The 20519-nt window shown below is 38.2% G+C and overlaps 1 protein-coding gene across 6 annotated transcripts in view; it reads right to left on the bottom strand.

Annotated features, from left to right (window-relative positions):
- Positions 1 to 20519, bottom strand: part of FOCAD (focadhesin) — a 319096-nt gene that overhangs the window by 163575 nt on the left and 135002 nt on the right. For all 6 annotated transcript variants that reach the window (XM_053907986.1, XM_053907983.1, XM_053907987.1 and 3 more), the window contains 4 exons: positions 4115 to 4219; positions 3144 to 3245; positions 2491 to 2621; positions 432 to 558 (listed from right to left, as the gene is read on the bottom strand). In XM_053907986.1, the coding sequence (XP_053763961.1) occupies positions 432 to 558; positions 2491 to 2621; positions 3144 to 3245; positions 4115 to 4219 (465 nt within the window). The remainder of the gene's footprint in view (positions 1 to 431; positions 559 to 2490; positions 2622 to 3143; positions 3246 to 4114; positions 4220 to 20519) is intronic.

The following is a 20519-nucleotide window of genomic DNA, read 5'->3' as shown; positions in this document are numbered from 1 at the left end:
AACACTCCTTGGCCAGTCTTCGGGCCAACAATCGTTTTTGCTGGCTATAAAACTCCCGCTGGCTTATGCCAATCCCTTCTTCTCTGCTTCTTAAGGCTCTCTGACCACCAAACTAAGAAGCAAATAGACTCAAGAGCTCCAAGAGCCTAACTTTCCCTTCTATGTTACCAACGACGACAAGTAAGAACAGGGAACGGCATACAGTGGTTTTCTTTAGCCTCTGGAGCACGTCCACAGAACCCGACATTTCAAGACTCCCCTCCAGAAAGGATTTCTAACGTAGAAGGTCTTGCTTCCCTTCCCCAACAAGAATCCCTGGGAGTGACTATTCCAGCACTTAGTTACTCGACTCTGAACTTGCAGCCTGGTAACTCGTATGCCTCGTAAAACATTTTCTGCAAAACTATCCAAAACAGTGTTGAAAAGCCTACCTCAGCTTGGCAGAGGGCATGAAGACCTTGTAGCACCAAGGCTGCTGGAGTGGCTTGGTCAGGTTTGGTGCACTCATTCAACACCTGGGAAATGGCTGCCAACATGTCTGCTCCATGCTGATAGGGCCTGTGAGAAACGATCGTTCAGAGACCAGATCAAAGTCGAAGAGCGCAGGCGCACTCCCAGGACTTCTGCCTGAACACAGAGCGTTAGTACTTTTCTTTACGCTTGTGCCCACTGAACGCTGACCCTCCAATACGAATGCATGTTTTCGTCAAAGATTCGCATCATCGTCGTTACTGCTGTAACCGGAGACTCATTTCTGATACAGAAATGTTATCCAAAAAAGAGGACCCGTGCTAACAAATGTTACTCTTCCCTAAGCCATACATCCTATTGTCTGAATTGACACAAACTCAAGTCTCCGGTAATGGTGGAAAGAACTGACTGACCTCATTGAGATTATCAGTAAAAGATAGAGCTATTTCCTGCCTGCCCCTTGCTCTGGTTATCAGCCACTGACTACAAAAGCAGGGACTGCGTCTCAGAAGGTCATTTATGACAGTAGCAAAACTAAGGGGGTTACACCTATCACAATAATGATGCTGATGCTGAGGACGATGATAAAAATAATGATATGAATCGTAACTGACCAAACACCTATCTCATGCCAGGCACTCTGCTGGATTCATGCACTCAGGCTCCTCCTCTCCTCTCCTCTATTCCACATGTCATGTGCTGTCCCCAAAAGGATTTTAACTCCCCAGAGAAATGCTCAGGCCCATCCTTGGCTTTCCCGGTCACCCCTGAATGATGTAATAGTTTTCTCTAACGAAATACCAACTGATTAAACTGCCTGGCTGGATTCTACGGTTCCATTGTCTGGCAAACGGAAATGGTTTTCCAAAACTGGAAACATCTAACAGATCTTGAGGTGGCAACTGAAAGGAAGACTGAATAAATTCAATAGACTCTGACCTGGGCTGATATTTAACTTTTACTGAACCTCAACTTTAAGTGTGTAAAATTAAAATGTTGGCTAATGGGGTGCCTGGGTGGCTCACTCGGTTAAGCATTCAACTCTTGATTTCGGCTCAGGTCATGATGTCACGGTTCATGAGTTCAAGTCCCACGTCAGGGCTCCATACTGATTCTATAGAATCTGCTTGGGATTCTCTCTCTCTCTCTCTCTCTCTCTCTCTCTCTCTCTCTCTCTGCCCCTCCTAGCTTGCATTCTCTCTCTCTCTCAAAAAAATAAAATAAAATAAAATAGAAATGGTGGCTAATAATTCCTTCATCTCTAAAATTTTTTCCATGCCGATACCTCAAGAGAATCCAAACTCTCAGGTCTTGGGTTGTATGTGTGTGACTGTAGAGTGAGGTTATGTTTGGGTGGCCAAGAGACTGAAGCTTAGAAAAGAAGCAGAATTGCTGAGGTTTAGATCCATGCTGATCCGAGATTTATTTGAAACCGGAATCATCCACGTTACTGCTTCAGGATTAATCCATAATCGACAAGGGCAGAGTCACTTTCCTAAGACCCTCACATCTTCCTATACTCTAGAGCATACATGAGGATTCAATAATAGGCCTCCCTTGTAATAATTCCTAGTAATTAATTCTATGCGATGAGTCACAAATAAGGCCTTCCCTATTAAAACTCTTTATAACAATCGGGCATAACATGGGGAAAATATAAGAACGAACAGTTTGACTTTACTCCACTGTTTAGGTTTTAGAAATTTGTTGTATACAAAAAAAAAAAAAGAAAAAAGAAAACATAACATCACATTTTTATTATAATATTATTATCCAGAAAAGGATCTGAATTTCCTATAAATCAAGATACAAGGCTAGTACTGAGATAGACATGCTTGTTTCTTGAAGTCATTATCCAATATTATTAAGTTTGATAATTAGAAAACTTGACCTGAAAATTAACTTATTCTTACTCAAATACCCTCTGCCTATCTTTCCTGGCTTCTCACTTGCAATAAAAGAATTAGGTGCAAAATAATACACCATGATACACATTCCCAAGAGTTAAGCACAGCTTACCTTTGCTTACATATGTCTCTTATCGATGCTGCTTTAGCGATGAGTTTCTCCCACTGGACTTCCTTGCCCACAGACAGAGAAGGCACGTCAGACATGGCCATGAAACGCTGCAGTTCAGGATATACACGATCCTAAGAAGGCAATTTCACAAAAAAGGTAATTTCCCAACTTGAGTTGAATAATCACTTTACACAGCATTTTTACCTCCAAATCTCACATTTGCATCGCTAATTACAATGCATTTCTTCTAATCAGCAGAGAACAATGCTTTTGTGATTGCTGGGGATTTTCTTAGAGACCCATGCATGCCTCATTTCATAAGACAAGAAAAAGGTGGCTGAATCTCACCCTAATTACAAAGGCTCTAATCGTTTATAATCACACTTCTATTACTTTTTCCACACAGATGGAAAAATCAATTTCAGAATTCAGGGAAAAAAGTTTATTTTCTATTCTCAATTTCTCTTTGAGAGCCAATCACAACTGACTGCCTTACAGATCAAAAGCATCCCGCTGAACCAAACTTTCTCAATGCAATCACGGACGTGACTCCTTAACACGACTGTATCAAAGCTTTGTCACACGTACTGAAAAACTCATTTGCTTCGGCGAAAGGAACATGTTTGATATGCAAGTGTTTTATCAGAGCTCACCTGCTTTTCCCACAAAGATGTCAACAAGCGCACAGTGACAGCTCTTAGGTGTGGAGTAGTTCCAAGAAGTTGGATCACTCGTAGAATTTGTCCTATGCACACCTAGAAAATATTGAAGAAATTATGGTTTCACAAATGTAAATGCAGATAATCCTGAGGTTACCAAAATAACGTGAAAACCCCTTGTTATAAAATAAGGACTGAAATGGAAGCTAACTATAATATTACCCATCTTTCTGAGAGGTGGGGCTTAGTTTTAGGGAGGAGCTAGCTAGCAATCCTTGGGGCATAAAGACCTAATCTCAGACAACAGCCAATGGGAAAACTTGGCTATGAAATGATTTCAAAGAATTCATTCTTTAATTTTTTTTTAAATGTTTATTCATCTTTGAGAGACAGAGAAAGACAGAGCATGAGCGGGGAAGGGGCAGAGAGAGGGAGACACAGAATCCGAAGCAGGCTCCAGGCTCCGAGCCATCAGCACAGAGCCTGACGCGGGGCTCGAACTCACGAACTGCGAGATCATGGCCTGAGCCGAAGTCGGGCGCTCAACTGACTGAGCCACCCAGGCGCCCCCAAAGAATTCATTCTTAAATACTATAATAAATACTTTGGGCCCAACAAGGAAAATAGTGGTCATGGCAAAATTAAGAGCTCAAAATTTCACGATACCAAACAAACTTCAATGTAGTATTCATGCCTCACTTTCTCTTTTTAAATTTATTATTTACTTTTGAGAAAGACAGAGAGAATGCAAGCAGGGGAGGGGCAGAGAGAGAGAGAGAGAGAGGGAGAATCCCAAGCAGGCTCCACGCTGTCAGCACAGAGCCCGACGTGGGGCTTGAAGTCACAAAACTGAGATCACGACCTGAACCAAAATCAAGAGTTGGATGCTTAACCGACTGAGCCACCCAGACGCCCCTCATGCCTCACTCTCTTTTTGCCCCCAAGTAAATTGGTTAAATACAAACCTTGTGAACACCAAGTGTAGGCAAAGTATACAAGATATCATTATATAATACAGGTTCCAGTGGTCTTCCCAATTTGAACATCAAAACTGGAATCAGATTTGGTACCTAAAATGAATTTAAAGAACATATTCGTTATGCCTTCTAAAATAAATCAATCTCCAAAGCAATCATTATTGAGGTTTTCTTCAAAAGAATAATGGGAATATATATAAATTTCAAGACTTAACGTTAGCTAGCCATTTTTCGTTAATGCAATTTCACAGTACCACTAATACTCTATTTCTTTTGTAATTAGCCACCAAATACCAATCAAAAATGTTTTTCTTAAACAACTATGACATTACCTCTCAGCAATACAAAAGTAGTTAAAATATATCCTGCCCCAAAGAAGTGCACAGTTCTAATGAGAAGCTGACACTTAGGATATATACACTAAAAATAACTGTAGAGTGAAATATGTTATTCCAATATGAAATAAGTAAAATTAGTTGTACGGTAAGGGAGGGTTAATGGCAAAAACTTCCCTGCAGGTCTCCATTTCAATCCCCACGATAAAATAAGAAGAACAATTCATTTGTGGATGAAAAGACGTGATATTGTTAAGATGGTAATATTTTCCAAAAAGGTCTGCAGATTCCACATAATCCCCATCAAAAACATAGCTGACTTCTTTGCCAAAATTGAAAAGTGGATCCTAAAATTCATGGGGAAAAGCAAGGGATCCCCAATAGCCAAACAATCTTAAAAAGAATCAAGTTTGAGGACTCAACCTTCACAATTTCAAAGCTTACTACAAAGCCACAGTAATCCAAAGAGTGTGGCACTGTTACAACAACAAGAAATATAGATCAATGAAACAGAACTCTGAGTCCAAGAATAAATCCTTACATTCACGTCCAGTTGATTTTTGATAAATATTCCAAAAAACCTACAATGGAGAAAGAAGAGTTTCTTTGAAAAATGACACTGGATTTCAACAACTGAATAGCCACATACAAAAGAATGAATCTGGGCCCTTTCCTTACCCAACACATAAAAATTAACTCAAAGTAAATTTCAGACCTAAGTGTCAGTGCTAACACTACCAAACTCTTGAAGAAAAGATAGTAGTAAATCTTTGTGACCTTGGGTTAGGCAAAGCCTTTTTAGATGGGACACCAAAAGCGAGTGCAACAAAAGAAAAAAAAATACATTTCACCAGCTTAAAAATATCTGTCCTTCAAAGGGCACCACAGAGGGGGGGAAAAAAAAAATCACAGAATGGGGGAATTTTTTTTTTTTTTTTTTTTTACAAAACATCCATCGAATAAGATATCTGTATTCAGAATATATAAAGAATTCTTCTAATTCTATAATAAAGGGACAAATAACCCAACTCTAAAAGAGCAAAGGATCCAAAGAAGATAAGCAAATGGCAAGAAAGAAAGACAGGGATACTCAACCATAATTAGCCATGACATATTCTACTTCTAGGTATCGATCTACCCAAGAGAAATGAAAACATATCCACACAAAAAACCTGTACAGGAATGTTCAGAGAAACATAATTCACAACAGCCAAACAGTGGAAACAACCCAAGGGTCCATAAACTGATGAATGGATAAATAAAATGTAGCCTAGGGGCATCTGGATGGTGCTGGTTGAGCATCTGACTCTTGACTTCAGCTCAGGTCATGATCCCAGGGTCCCAGGAGCGAGCCCCATGTTAGGATCCGTGCTGAGCATGAAGCCTGCTTAACATTCTCTTTCTCCCCCTCTGCCCCTCTTCCCTGCTTGTGCTCTATTAAAAAAAAAAAAAATGTAGTATAGCCCTACAGTGGGAATATTATTCAGCCATAAAAAGGAAAAGGAACCAACAGGGATGAACTTTGAAAACATCACGTCAAGTGAAAGAAGCCAATCATAAGAGACCACACAGTAAATGATTCCATTTATATGACATATCTAGAACAGGCAAATCTATAGAGACAGAAAGTAATTGCATGAGATTGGAAAGTTGTAGAGGGAAATGGGGAGTGATTGCTAATGGGTACAAGGTTTCTTTGGGGGATGATGAAACTGTTCTCAAAGTATTTGTAATTATGTTTGCACAACTCTGTGAATATACTAAAAATCACTGAACTGTACACTTTGCATGAATTACATAGCATATATAACACAAAGCATGTGAATTATATCTCAATAAAACTATGAGCCTATCGATGGCACACTTTAGTACCAAAACGAATTATTTTCCTTCCAGTGCATTTCAGTTTTGTTGTCCAGAATGTTACATGTCCTCTATCTGCTATAATCTTAGAAAGTCTGTTTCTCCTAAGCTTAAGAAAACATCTACTTTAATTCACTTTCAAGAAGGAAGAAAAATTCTCCAAACCCTACTAACCAAAAAGTAACAGTTGAACATTAATTCATTAATGACCTTGACCATGATATACCATGGCAGCATTTGGAGCTACCCATTATAAGGGCCACAGGCTCACAGCACATAGCCAGAATTGATGTTTTTAACAAGTGCTGGGACTCTGTTAAAACAGAAGTTCTATCACCCTATATTGAGCAAATGAATGGAGACAAATTTTTGAATTGGCTTCTTATTCCCCATTTTAATTAAAAACAAAAGGTTATCTTAGATTGCATTACACAAGTCTCAATTACCCCTTCTGGTAAGATTTCTACCAAGACACTTTGACAGATTCTTAGTTCTGGGAAGGCAATCAGTACATTTACTGACATTTTATAAAATAGTGTATTTAGCCGTATGGCTTCCAAACAACTGGTTTAATTATATTGTCAGAAAAGAAATAAAGTACTCTATTTATGTTAAAGAGTACAGTTTTGTTTTTTTTTTTTTTTTTTTTTTTTTTATGAGCCCCAGACTTAAAAAGTATGTATGGGTGGCTTTTTTTTTTTTTTTTTTTTTTTCCTGAGTTCAGGAATGAAAAAAACCTACGTGGGAAACTTTTACTGTAAATAATCTTAAATTCATGCCTTCAACAGTTCCAAGGCTATTATATCCCAAATCATATCCTCAAAAGTAAATGGGAAAAACAAAATAGGTATTATTTCATTAAGAAAACAGATGCAGATATAGACGTGTGGAAATTTTTTTTTTTTTTGCATAAAGTATGTACCATTGTTTTCCCAATGAAATAACATACGTGTATTGATTGATTTGAGATGTAATTATGAGCTCTTGATCCCTCTGTTCTTGATCATTCTACTCTCTGCAGGCAGAAAAGACAATGAATGCTCTGACTTTAAATTTAAAATAAGCTGGGGGCAGCTGGGTGGCTCAGCCGGTTGAGTGTCAGACTTCAGCTCATGTCACGATCTCACCATTTGTGAGTTTGAGCCCCGCATCAGGCTCTGTGCTGACAGCTCAGAGCCTGGAGCCTGCTTCAGATTCTGTGTTTCCCTCTCTCTCTCTGCCCCGCACCACCACCCACCCCCAGCTCTGTCTCTCTTTGTCTCTCAAAAATAAACATTAAAAAAATTTTTTTTAATTAAAAAAATAAAATTAAATAAGTAAATAAATAAATAAGTAAAATAAGCTGGAAACTGTCCTCTAATTCACAGTCTCAAGATCTTCTGGTTTTAGAAAATACTAAGCTTTTGCTTCCCTTTTTCAGAATTCAAGTCACTGATGAACAACTGATTGAGAATGACGGGATTATTAAGGAGCTCCATAAGACTACCAGCAGATTCGTCAACAGAAATCTTATAGGCCATAAGGGGATGCAGGATAATATATTTAAAGTGCTCAAAGAAAAAAAAAAAACAAAAAAACAGACAACCAGGAATACTATGTCCAGCAAAACTTTCCTTGAAAAACGAAAGAGAAATAAAAACGTTTTCAAATAAACAAAAGCTGAGAGAATTCACCCATCAGACCTGCCTTTAAAGAAACTCTAAAGGTAGTCCTTCAAGATGAAATCAAAGGACCTTACACAGCAACACAAAAGCATATGAATGTATAAAGCTCACTTTAAAGGTAAATAAATAGAAGAATACACAATACTATAATACTATGATGATACTGCATAAATCACTTTCAATTCTGGTATGGAAGTTAAAAGACAAATGCATAAATAACTATATAAAAATATGTTAATGGATATACAATATAAAAAGATGTAATTTGTGAGAACAATAACAAAGTGTGGGGGAAATAAAAAAGTAGAGTTTCTGTATGCAAATGAAGTTATGTTGTTACCAGCTTATAATACACCATTACAGCTGTGTTTTCTATAAGCCCCACGGTAACCACAAAGAAAATACCTAGGGAAGATACACAAAAGATAATGAGTAAAGAATCAAAGCACTTCACTACAAAAAAAAAAAAAAAAAAAAAATCAATGAAACACAAAGTAAGATAGCAATAGAGGAAAAGAGGGCAAAAAAGCTGTTAAGACTGACAGACAATAGAGTGCCCGGGTGGTTCAGTCAGTTAAGTGTCCAACTTTAGCTCAGGTCATGATCTCATGGTTAATGGGTTCAAGCCCCATACCAGGCTATGTGCTGACAGCTCAGAGCCTGGAGCCGGCTTCCGATTCTGTATCTCCCTCTCTCTTTCTGACCCTCCCTTGCTCATGCTCTGTCTCTGTCTCTCTGTCTCTCTATCTGCCCCTTCCCTGCTTGCACTCTTTCTCAAAAAGAGATAAATGTTAAAAAAAAAAAAAAAATTAAAAAAAACTGACAGAAAATAATGAATAAAACGCCAATATTAAGTCCTTCTCTATTTGTAATTACTTTAATTTTTTTTTTAACATTTATTTATTTTTGAGACAGAGAGAGACAGAGCATGAACAGGGGAGGAGCAGAGAGAGAGGGAGACACAGAATCCGAAACAGGCTCCAGGCTCTGAGCTGTCAGCACAGAGCCCGACGCGGGGCTCGAACTCACGGACCGTGAGATCATGACCTGAGCCGAAGTCGGATGCTTAACCGACCAAGCCACCCAGGCGCCCCGTAATTACTTTAAATGTAACTGGATGAACCTCCATAATCAATACACAGAGTGGCTGGCAGGATGAAAACCATGATACAAATACACGCTGACTACAAGAGATTCTTGTCACATTTAAGGATACACATAGGTTAAAAAGGAAAGGATAAAAGAAGATATTCCATGCAAATGGTAAGCAAAAGAGAGCAAGGACAGCCATACACTTATATGATACAACACAGCCTTTAAGTCAGAAACCATCACACAAGACAAAGACATTATTATAAAATATTTTTAATGTTTATTTTTTTTTGAGAAAGCGAGTGAGACAGAGAGTGAGCGGGGATGGGCCAGAGAGAAGGAGACCCAGAATCGGAAGTAGGCTCCAGGCTCTGAGCCATCAGCCCAGAGCCCGACGCGGGGCTCGAACCCACGGACCGCGAGATCATGACCTGAGCTGAAGTCGGACGCCCAACCGACTGAGCCACCCAGGCACCCCTGACAAAGTCATTATTATAATAAAAAGGGTCAATTCACCAGGAAGATAGACAACTATAAATACACAAGCAGCCAGCATCAGAGCAATATATGTAAGCCCAAATATATGAAGCAAACATTTACAGAACTAAAGGGGGAGTATTCTCCAGGATAGATCACATACTAGCTCACAAAGTAACTCTTAAATTTAAGAAGACTGAAATGATACCAATTATCTTTTCTGACCACAGTGGAATGAAACTGTGAGTGAACAACAGTAAGAAAACAAAAAAATGCACAAATACAAGGAAACTAAAAACCACACTCTGGAACAACCAATAAGTCAAAGAAGGAATCTAAAAGGAAATTAGAAAATATTTTGAGGGGTGCCTGGGTGGCTCAGTAGATTAAGTGTCCGATGCGTGGTTTTGGCTCAGATCATCATCTCACAGTTTCAGGAGTTCGAGCCCCACATCAAGCTCTCTACCGGCAGCATGGAGCCTGCTTCAGATTGTCTCTCTCCCTCTGCCCCTCCCCTGTTCTCCCACGCACCTCCAAAATTAATTAAGTAAATTAAAAAGAAAAGAGATCTCAAACTAACTTTATCCCTCAAGGAACTAGAAAAAGAATAAGCTAAAACAGAGTTAGCAGAAGGAAGAGAATAGTAAAGATTAAAGCAGAAATAAATGAAATAAGGAATAGAGAAGTCGGAAAAAAACAAAATTAAGAGTTGGGATTTTAAAAGATCAGTAAAACTGACAACACTATCTAGAGTAAGAAAAAAAAGAGAAAAGACTCAAAATCAGAAATGAAAGAGGAGACATTACAATGGGAGTCACAAAAATAAAAAAGGATATAAGAGACAATTATATACACTTATACAACAATAAATGGAATAACCTAGAAGAAATGGATAAATTCATAGAAACATACAACTTACATAGACGGAATCATGAATAGAGAATGGGAACAGACAGGTAATGAAGAAGGAGATTGAATCAGTAATCAAAAACCCAGAAAAAGCCCAAGAGCTGATGGCTTCACAGGTGATTTCCACCAAACATTTCAGTAAGAATTAACACCAATCTTTCTTAAACTTTTCCCCGAAAATTGAAGAGGTGGGAATACTTCCAAATTCCTTTTATGAGACCCTATCATTATCAGACCAAGACCAAAAGACACTACAAAGAAAAGAAAACTACAGGCCAATATCCCTTATGAACCTGGATGCAAAAATCCTCAAAAAAAAAAAAAAAATACTAGCAAACAATTCCACAGAATCCTTTAAAAAGATCACATACAGTGACCAAGTGGGATTTATCTCTGGGATGCAGGAATGGTTCCATACACAAAAATCAATCATGGTACAAACTACATAACAGAATGATGGGGAAAAAAAAAAAAATTACATGATCACCTCAATAGACAGAAAAAAAAAACAAAAACATATGCCAAAACTCAACACACTTTCATGATAAAAGCATTCCTTAGCTAGGGATGGAAGGAAATTACCTCAAAACAATAAAAGCTCTATCTAAAAAGTCCACAGCTACCAGCACAGTCAACAATAAAAAACCAAAAGCTTTTCCTCTAAGACCGGGAACAAAGAAAGGGTGCCTACTCTTGCCATTTCTATTCAAAACAGTACTAAAAGTACTAGCCAAAGCCATTAGGCAGGGGAAAAAAAAGAAAAAAGAAAGAAAGAAAGATCACCCAAAACAGAAAGAAAGAAGTAAGATTATCTTTGTTTGCAGATGACATGACATTACATGCAGAAAACCCTGAGGACTCCACCAAAAACAAGATAGATAAAACTAATAAATGAATTCAGGAAACTTGCCAGATACCAAATGAACATTAAAAAAAACCTCAGGGGCACGTGGGTGGCTCAGTTGGTTAAGCATCTAACTTCAGCTCATGATCTCATGGTTCATGAGTTCAAGCCCCATATCAGGTTCTGTGCTGACAGTGTGGAGCCTGCCTTGTCTTCTCTCTCTCTCACTCTCTGTCCCTCCCCACTTGTTATCTCTCTCTCTCTCTCTCTCTCTCTCTCTCTTTGTCACTCAAAATAAATAAACAAACTTAAAAAAAATCAGATGTGTTTTCATACAGTAATAACAAATAATCCAAGAAGGAAATTAAGAAAACTATCTCGGGGCACCTGGGTGGCTCAGTCAGTTAAGCGTCCAACTTTGGCTCAGGTCATGATCTCACAGTTCATGGGTTCGAGCCCCGCGTCAGGCTCTGTGCTGACAGCTCAGAGCCTGAAGCCTGCTTCTGATTCTGTGTCTCCCTCTCTCTCTGCCCCTCCCCTGCTCACGCTTTGTTCTCTGTCTCACAAAAATAAATAAATGTAAAAAATAAGAAAACTATCTCATTTACAATAGCATCAAAAAAATAAAATACTGGGGCGCCTGGGTGGCTCAGTCGGTTAAGTGTCCCACTTCAGCTCAGGTCACGATCTCACGGTCCGTGAGTTCGAGCCCCGCGTCGGGCTCTGGGCTGATGGCTCAGAGCCTGGAGCCTGCTTCCGATTCTGTGTCTCCCTCTCTCTCTGCCCCTCCCCCGTTCATGCTCTGTCTCTGTCTCAAAAATAAATAAATGTTAAAAAAAAATTAAAAAAAAAATACTTAGGAATAAATTCAACTAACAAAGTGAAAGACTTATATACTGAAAACTGCAAAGCATTGCTTAAGTTAAAACAAGACACAAATAAATGGAAAAACATCTTGTGTTTATAGACTGAAAGAACTAATATTGTTAAAATGTATGTACTACCCAAAGCAATCTACAGATTCAGTACAATCCCTATCAAAATCCCAATGGCATTTTTTGCACAATAGAAAAAACAACCCTAAAAATCAATGGGCCCTGAATAACCAAAACAATCTTGAGAAAGAAAAACAAAACTGGGTGCCTTTCACTTCCCGACCTCAACACATATTACAAAGCTACAGTAATCACAACAGTGTGATGCAAGGACAAACAGTCCAATGGAAAAGAAGAGAAAGCTCAGAAATAATTCATGCATATGTGGCCAATTTATTACAAAGAAGCCGAGAAAATACAATGGAGAAAGGACGGCCTCTAGAATAAATGGTGCGGAGACAACAGAATGTCTGCATGAAAAAGGACACTGGACCCTTATCTTACACCATACACAAAAATCAACTCAAAATGAATTGAAGACGGAAACAGAAGCCCTGAAACTATAAAATTCCTAAAAGAAAACAAAGGGGAAAAACTTTGTAACACTGGTCTTGGCAATGTTTTCTTGGATAGGACACCTAAAGTACAGGCAACAGAGGCAAAAACAGACAAGTGGGCCTACTTCAAACCAAAGCGCTTCCGTGCAGGAGAGGAAACAATCAACATAGTTTAAACAACAACAACAACAAGAAAAAACAATCTACAGAATGGCAGAAAATACTTATAAACTCCATATCTGATAAGAGGTTAATATCCAAAACACATTCCAAATGACCAAAAAAAAAAAAAGAAAGAAAGAAAACAACCAAATAACTCAATTAAAAATTGAGCCAAGTTGTTGAACAGACATTTTCCAAAGACGTACAAACGGCCACAGGTAGAGGGAAAGATGCTCAACATCACGCATCATCAGGGAAATTCAAATCAAAACCATCATGAGCTACCACCTTACACCTGTTAGGACAGGCATTATCGATAAAACAGAAAACACGTGTTGGTGAGGCTATGGAAAAACTGGAACCCTCATGCACTATTGGTGGAATGTAAAATGGTGCAGCCACTACGAAACACAGCACGAAGTTTCCTCAAAAAAATTTAAAAAAAACTTACATACGACGAGCCAGCCTTTATACTCCTGGGAATTTCAAAACAAGTACTAGTCTCTTTTAAATATACCGACAGGGGGCGCCTGGGTGGCTCGGTCGGTTGAGCATCCGACTTCAGCTCCCGTCATGATCTCTCCCTGTTCGCGGGTTCAAGCCCCACATTGGGCTTGCTGCTGTCAGTGTGGAGCCTGCTTCAGATCTTCTGTCCCCTCTCGCTCTGCCCCTCCCCCACTCGTACTCTCTAAAATAAACATACATTAAGAAATAAATAAAATAAAATAAAATAAAATAAAATAAAATAAAATAAAATAAAATTATACTGACAAAATACTATTAACTGCACAGTTGCTGTTAGGTACCTTCTAAACCAATAGTCTTTCTACTGAAACACAAACAAACTTTTCTCTAATATTTTACGGACTATAAGACTAATTGTGGGGCGCCTGGGTGGCTCAGTCAGTTGAGCATCCAACTTCGGCCCATTTCATGATCTCACAGTTCGTGAGTTCGAGCCCTGTGTCGGGCTCTGTGCTGATAGCTCAGAGTCTGGAGCCTGCTTCGGATTCTGTGTCTCCCTTTCTCTTTCTCTCCCTCTCTCTCTCTCTCTGTCTCTCTCTCTCTGCCCCTCCCTGACTCGTTCTCTCTCTCTCTCAAAGATAAATAAACTTAAACTTTAAAAAAAAGGGTCTAATTGCTTGCCTTCCTTTATTTGACACTGTTAGTATTTATAATGAAACACGCACAGGGATTGTCTTTTAATATTTCAAAGAACTGCAGTATTTCAAAAGAATTGAAATCGGGATCTGGAAGAGGTATTTGCACTCCCATGTTGACTGCAGCATTATTCACAATAGTCAAGAGATGGAAACAACCTAAATATCCATCAATAGATGAAAAGGTAAAGAAAATGTGGCACATACATACAATGAAGTATTATTCAGCCCTAAAAGAAAGGAAATCCTGTCATACACTACAGCACGGATGCATCTTGAACATATTATCTTGAAACAAACATCTTGAAACAAGCCAGTCACAGACAAATACTGCGTGACTCCACATTTATATGAGGTATCCAAAGTAGACAGCCTTCCAAGAAGAAAGTAGACTGGTGATTGCCAGGGAGAAGGGTAAATAGGGAGTTGCTATTTAATGGGTATAGAGATTCAGTGGCTTCCAAGATCAAAGTCTTGTACAAGATGCTGTACTGTACCCCCAACAATTTGATAAGAAGGTATATTTCATGTTACGTGTTTTTTACACCCCAATCTTAAAAAAGAATCAAGGAGTTGTTTTTGGTTTTTGTTTTAGGAGTCAGGAGAGTCGTTGTCAAGTTCATTTAGTTAAACAATGTTACTTTGTAGATGATGGAAGTGAGGTCCAGAGGGACCCAGTTAGTGGCTGGGGTCCGTGCCTCAGTTCACCCCTCCATTTTACTTGGCAGAGTGAAAGCAATCAGAGATTCCAGGCCATCTATATATAACAGGATAAAAGGCTATCACGTAAGATTTCTCCCTGTAATTAGAGAAAACATACAGGACAAAACAAGCAGGAGAGACATACGCCAGCATCTCCTTGGAGTCAATCGTACGAAGAACAGAATATAAAAATTTAACTCTGGATGCCATGAAAAATGTCCACATTGGCCACACCGTATGAGGGTAGACAGAATGCAATAGTCTCCCAGACAGTTCTATCATGAAATCATGAGTAGCGCCAGCTGCTTATAAATTATGAGATAAAAAGTGCTTTGTTATTCATCGTAGTCGTCAGATGGGGTGATATACAATTAACATTCACAACTATCACTCTTTTTAAGGGGACAGAGGTAGCTCATACTTTATTACTATATAAAAGATGCAGTAATAAATTAATATCAACGGAAATAAAGATAGCGAAAAGAAGCAATTTAAGACACGGTCATCTAATGGAAGATGCAAAAATCCAAAGCAGCATCGGGTTTTCTTTAACTTTTCAGACTTAGGTTTTAACAAAATTGGATGGGAGCTACACAGGTACATTCCTCGTTCATATTTTATTTATACCCGTAGGTTAGATCAATGCTGAACCATCTTTGCGTAAGACTTTGTCCTGTAGAAAAAATGGAAGTAAATCTTATGTACACAAGTTATTTGCCATTTAGAAAACAGTGGGAAGAAAACAGTGTGTGTTAAGTCAGAAATGAAAGAAATGCGTTTTTATACAAAGAATGAATAGACTTGAATGGTACATACAAAGAGAAGCAAAAATGCATTCCTTAGTAATTTGAACACTGAAACCTTACAAAATTATTTATTCTACAAAAGAAGGGCATAATGTACTATTAGTCCTTTGAACATTAGCTAATTCCACTTTCCTCGCTTACTTCCTCACATAACTACTTACGGTTTCTGCTTATTATTTAAGTAATACATTGGAACGCAGTCCACTGATGAAGTGCTGAAAAGCTAATCATTTCCTTCACTTACAAGGAAGCGGCAGGCAGGTGGCAACATCAAAGAAATGTAAACAGTACAATTTTATTCTTCTGTGGCTCAAATTATATTTGTATCATAACATAATGAAATAAGTGGTTTAGGGTTTGGAGATTTCAACTTTGAGAGTCAAACAAGGTCAAGGGAAGAAAGAGCTCTAGAACATGGAAGATTCCCTGGTAGGAGCCTTCGTTCTATTCACTCTAGCCTTATTCCAGTCCAGCCTGAGCATCTGATCTATAGCGACTCCTCTAGGGGCACCTGGGTGGCTCAGTTGGTTGAACGTCTGACTTCGGTTCAGGTCACGATCTCACAGTTCACAGGTTTGAGCTTCCACATCGGGCTCTGTGCTGACAGCTCAGAGCCTGGAGCCTGCTTCATTCAGATCTTGTGTCTCCCTCTCTCTCTCTGCCCCTCCCTTGCTTGCATTCTCCCTCCGTCTCTCTCTCTCTCTCTCTCTCTCTCTCAAAAATAAACGTTAAAAAAAAATTTATAGTGACTCCTCTATCAGCTAACATCTACTAAACAGTCACTATGAACAGCATCCTAAACACTTTATAGAAAATCACTATCATCACCTTGTTTTAAATGACAAAAGCAAAACTCATAAAGGGCAAATAATTTGCCCTAGCTAACAGAGCTGGTACATACTGGAGTTAGGAATGGACCAAAGCAATTGAACCCCAAAGCCCATGTACTTGGCACTCTGCCCTGCCAAAGACAGGGATGACATCTTCTTGACTTTTGTCTCTCTGGTTCCCAGGATAACATAAATGCTTTCAAAACTACTGCTAATTTCTTTGCTATGATTCCATTCAGCAAGATGGATCTTGTAATAATGTTATAGCTATTTGATGAGGTCAACAATTACTAAAAACATACCACTTGTAAAGCAAAGTCCTTGAGGACGGTACTCTAACCAAATTAACACAGAATGAGAAAATTTACCTACTAGGTCAATGTTACCAGGATATCAAAATGTTACCAAGACATCCATCCGAATTTGAGGTAAGAAGTTCCAGTATATAGGAAATCAGGTCAACAACACAGGAGCTCCGCGAATGGAAAAACAGGAGAAACATCACTACACTAGAAGGTAAAGTCAAGTATCAAATCACTTGACGAGTTTAAAACCCTGGAAGCAAAGAACCATGATCTTCCTCTACCTCAACTTGACTTCCAGGTTAGTCTCCTTAGCCATCTGAACCTTCATTACCTCTCAGAGTCAGAGGTAACTTACATTTTTAGAAAAAATGGTATAAGAAACCTTAAATTATAAAGTAATGGTTAGCCATATAATTAATATGCAACCCCCAGTGGGAAAAAGAAATATAACCAACCTTAAGTTTTTTGATTGCTAACATTTTGACACTTGCTATAAATGATAAGTACAACGACTGAATTCCTGTAAGCATAAAATTTCCTTCCTGAACAAAAGCAGGTTTTACATTTCTACCACAATCACATCTAAATCTTTGGTGGTCAGACCGGCAGGACACAAGTTAAAAGTCAATGTCTTATAAATATAATGTGTGTATTTTTTCTTCCAATTAGGTGCAGTCAATTTCTACTACTGTATCTGTCACTGGCAATGTGTTCTACATCAGAGTTGGAAGGAGAAGTCTGAATGTCCTCTAATAGTGGGATACAATTAGATATAGCTCAGCTAGGTAACCAATTATGTAATGAAAATAGAGTCAATGCTTTTGAATGTATTAAAATAGTAAACTGCTCAAAGAACCCAGAGCTATGACAGGTCGATTTATTGGAATATGAAAGACGATGCCAGACTGACGATGGTAAATGTGAAGCCAATCCATTCTACATTTGAGAAAAAAAGATTAAATGGCCAACATGAGTTGGCTGAATATAAAGTATGACTCCAATCTTCACTCTTTTTCAATGACAAAAGAAATCCTTTGAAGATTAAGTAAGTGGTAAATATCTTAATACTATGCATTTTACAAGGTCCTAATTCAGTCTCAAATAAAAGACTGACCATTAAATAGGGTCTACATGAATAATGGTAAACAAATGACCTTATTAGAATGCTATATTGGCCAAGAAGATTAACACCCAGGATGAAGTGAAATTAATGAAAGCAGCCAGTAACATAAAAAAGGATTGATTTAAATTTCTTGCAACAGTGAATAAGAAGACTGATTCCTCTGCTTGGAGTAGATGGTGTACCATTAAGGAATGAAAGAAAACAGATTTAGTAAACTCCTATCGTGCATGCTCTCTGCATTGAGGAAAATCATTAGACTACAAAGATAAAATGAATGTTAGTAAGCAGACACTGACCGTGACATTCATGACAGGAGCAGACGGTGCAAACCAAGAGTTAAAACATTAATCCGTGAATGATAGAAAAACTAGTTAATGAGGAGCAAGAATCCTAACATATTACCATGCAAGAAAAAAATTCCAGATGGATTCAAGAATTTAAATCAAAGAGAAATATCTTTTAAGAAACCAGAATTGTACGGGAATATTTACATGTTCTCTAGAAAGAACTCAGGAAGCATTAAAACAATGAGCAACTATGTAAAGATGGATACAATTTAAGAAAAAGAATATTTAAAAAATTTCAAAAAGCTGGTCAATTTAAAGGCATGTTGGCATAACAAAATATTCAGTAAGTTGGAAGATAAAGGTAAGGAAATCTCCCAAGAAGTAGAGTAAAAAATAGAAGGAAATAAAAAAAGAAAGATAAGAAAATTTTAAGATCAGTATAGGAATTCAGGGTCCAAATAAGAGAATTTCCAGAAAGAAAAATAAGGTCAGCAGAAAGGGAAAAAAAGTAATGGCAATAGAATAAAAAAAAAATTTCCAGAATTAAAGGAACTGCATTTCCAGATTGAAAAGAGCTACCAATTATCCAGCCCAAGAGATGAAAAGGGAAAGAGCTCAAAAGTCCACTGACTGATGAATGTATCAAGATGTGGTACACATACACAAGGGAATATTACTCGGCGATAAAAAAGAACGAAAACTTGCCATTTGCAACTATGTGGATGGAGCCAGAGTGTATTATGCTAAGTGAAGTCAGTCAGTCATAGAAAGACAAATACCATATGATTTCATTCATGTGTAATTTCAGGAACAAAACTGATGAACGGGGCAGTGTGGGGCAGTGCAGGGAAAAGAGGCAAACCAGGAAATAGACTCTTAACTATAGAGAAAAAACTGAGGGGTTACTGGAGGTAGGGGGGTCAGGTCACAAACCAGGAAATAGACTCTTAACTATAGAGAACAAACTGAGGGGTTACTGGGAGATGGGCTAAATGGGTGATGGGCATTAAGGAGGACACTTGTTGGGATGAGTACTGGGTGTTGTATGTAAGTGATGAATCACTAAATTCTATACCTAAAACTAATATTACACTGTATGTTAACTGGAATTTAAATAAAAACTTGAACAAAAAAAAAACACGAATATATATTTACATCAAGGCACGTCATCATGAAATTTCAGGGCATCGGGGCCAAGAGAAGATCCTAAAAGCTTCCTAAAAGCTTCCTAAAAGGAAAAATAAAAACAAACACTAGGTTCACATAAACATACTCAGAAATTCAGTAAGTAGAATAACTTTGAATTTCTCCATCCCAACACTGCAAGCTATGGAAACAACGGAAGAGAACAAATAAGATTGTGGGGGAAAAAATGATTTCTAGCCCAGAATTCCACATCTAGCCAAACTAACCCAATACCTGCCACACAGTAAAGCATTAATAGTTAGCTATTAAACACACACACACACACACACACACACACACACACACACACACACGATTATCAACCAATTATTTCACATTCTAAAGAATGCATGCTCTCTAAATAAATAAATAAATAAACTTAAACATAAACTTAAAAAATACATATAAAAAAGGTAGGGGGCTCAGGTCACAATCTCAAAGTTCAGGAGATCAAGCCCCACATTGGCCTCTGCATTGCCAGTATAGAGCCTGTCTGGGATTCTCTCTCTCCATCTCTCGTTCTCCCTCTCTAACCCTCACTTCCTCTCTCTCTCAAAATAAACACATAAACGTAAAAAAATACATATGAAAGACTACAAAAATTCTTAAGATACAAATTCCTTTCCCACAAAGTATAGGCAAAACACATAAATCTAAAACTCAAAGAAAATGAAACAAATCTAGCACCAAAGTAACCTGAAAACCCACGATCAACTTCTAAAACTAAAAATAAGATCCAGAGGTGCCTGGGTGGCTCGGTCGCTTGAGCGACCAACTCTTGATTTCAGCTCAGGTCGTGATCTCCTGGTTCATGAGTTCGAGCCCCACATTGGGCTCTGTGCTGTTAGCGCAAAGCCTGCTTGGGATTCTCTCCCTCTCCCTCTCTCAAAAATAAACAAACAAACAAAAAACTAAAAATAAGATCCTATTCTCACATACTGAAGTTTAAAATATTTTAAATTATAAATTTAATGTAAACATACAGTGAAACAGATATTTTCATGTAATTCTGAGAGAGTAAAATGTGATACAATGTTCCTAAAATGAAAATTTTCAAACTTCATTTAAAAAGTTCAGTTCCGATCTAAGATTTGCTTCAAAAGCACATTACAGGGGCGCCTGGGTGGCTCAGTCGGTTAAGTGTCCGACTTCAGCTCAGGTCGTGATCTCGCGGTTGGTGAGTTCGAGCCCCACGTCGGGCTCTGGGCTGATGGCTC

This window comes from Panthera pardus, unplaced genomic scaffold (genome assembly GCF_024362965.1).
Source record: "Panthera pardus isolate Hobbes unplaced genomic scaffold, ASM2436296v1 HiC_scaffold_20, whole genome shotgun sequence".
Classification (NCBI taxonomy): domain Eukaryota; kingdom Metazoa; phylum Chordata; class Mammalia; order Carnivora; family Felidae; genus Panthera; species Panthera pardus.
This window is presented reverse-complemented; position numbering and strand designations above follow the sequence as displayed.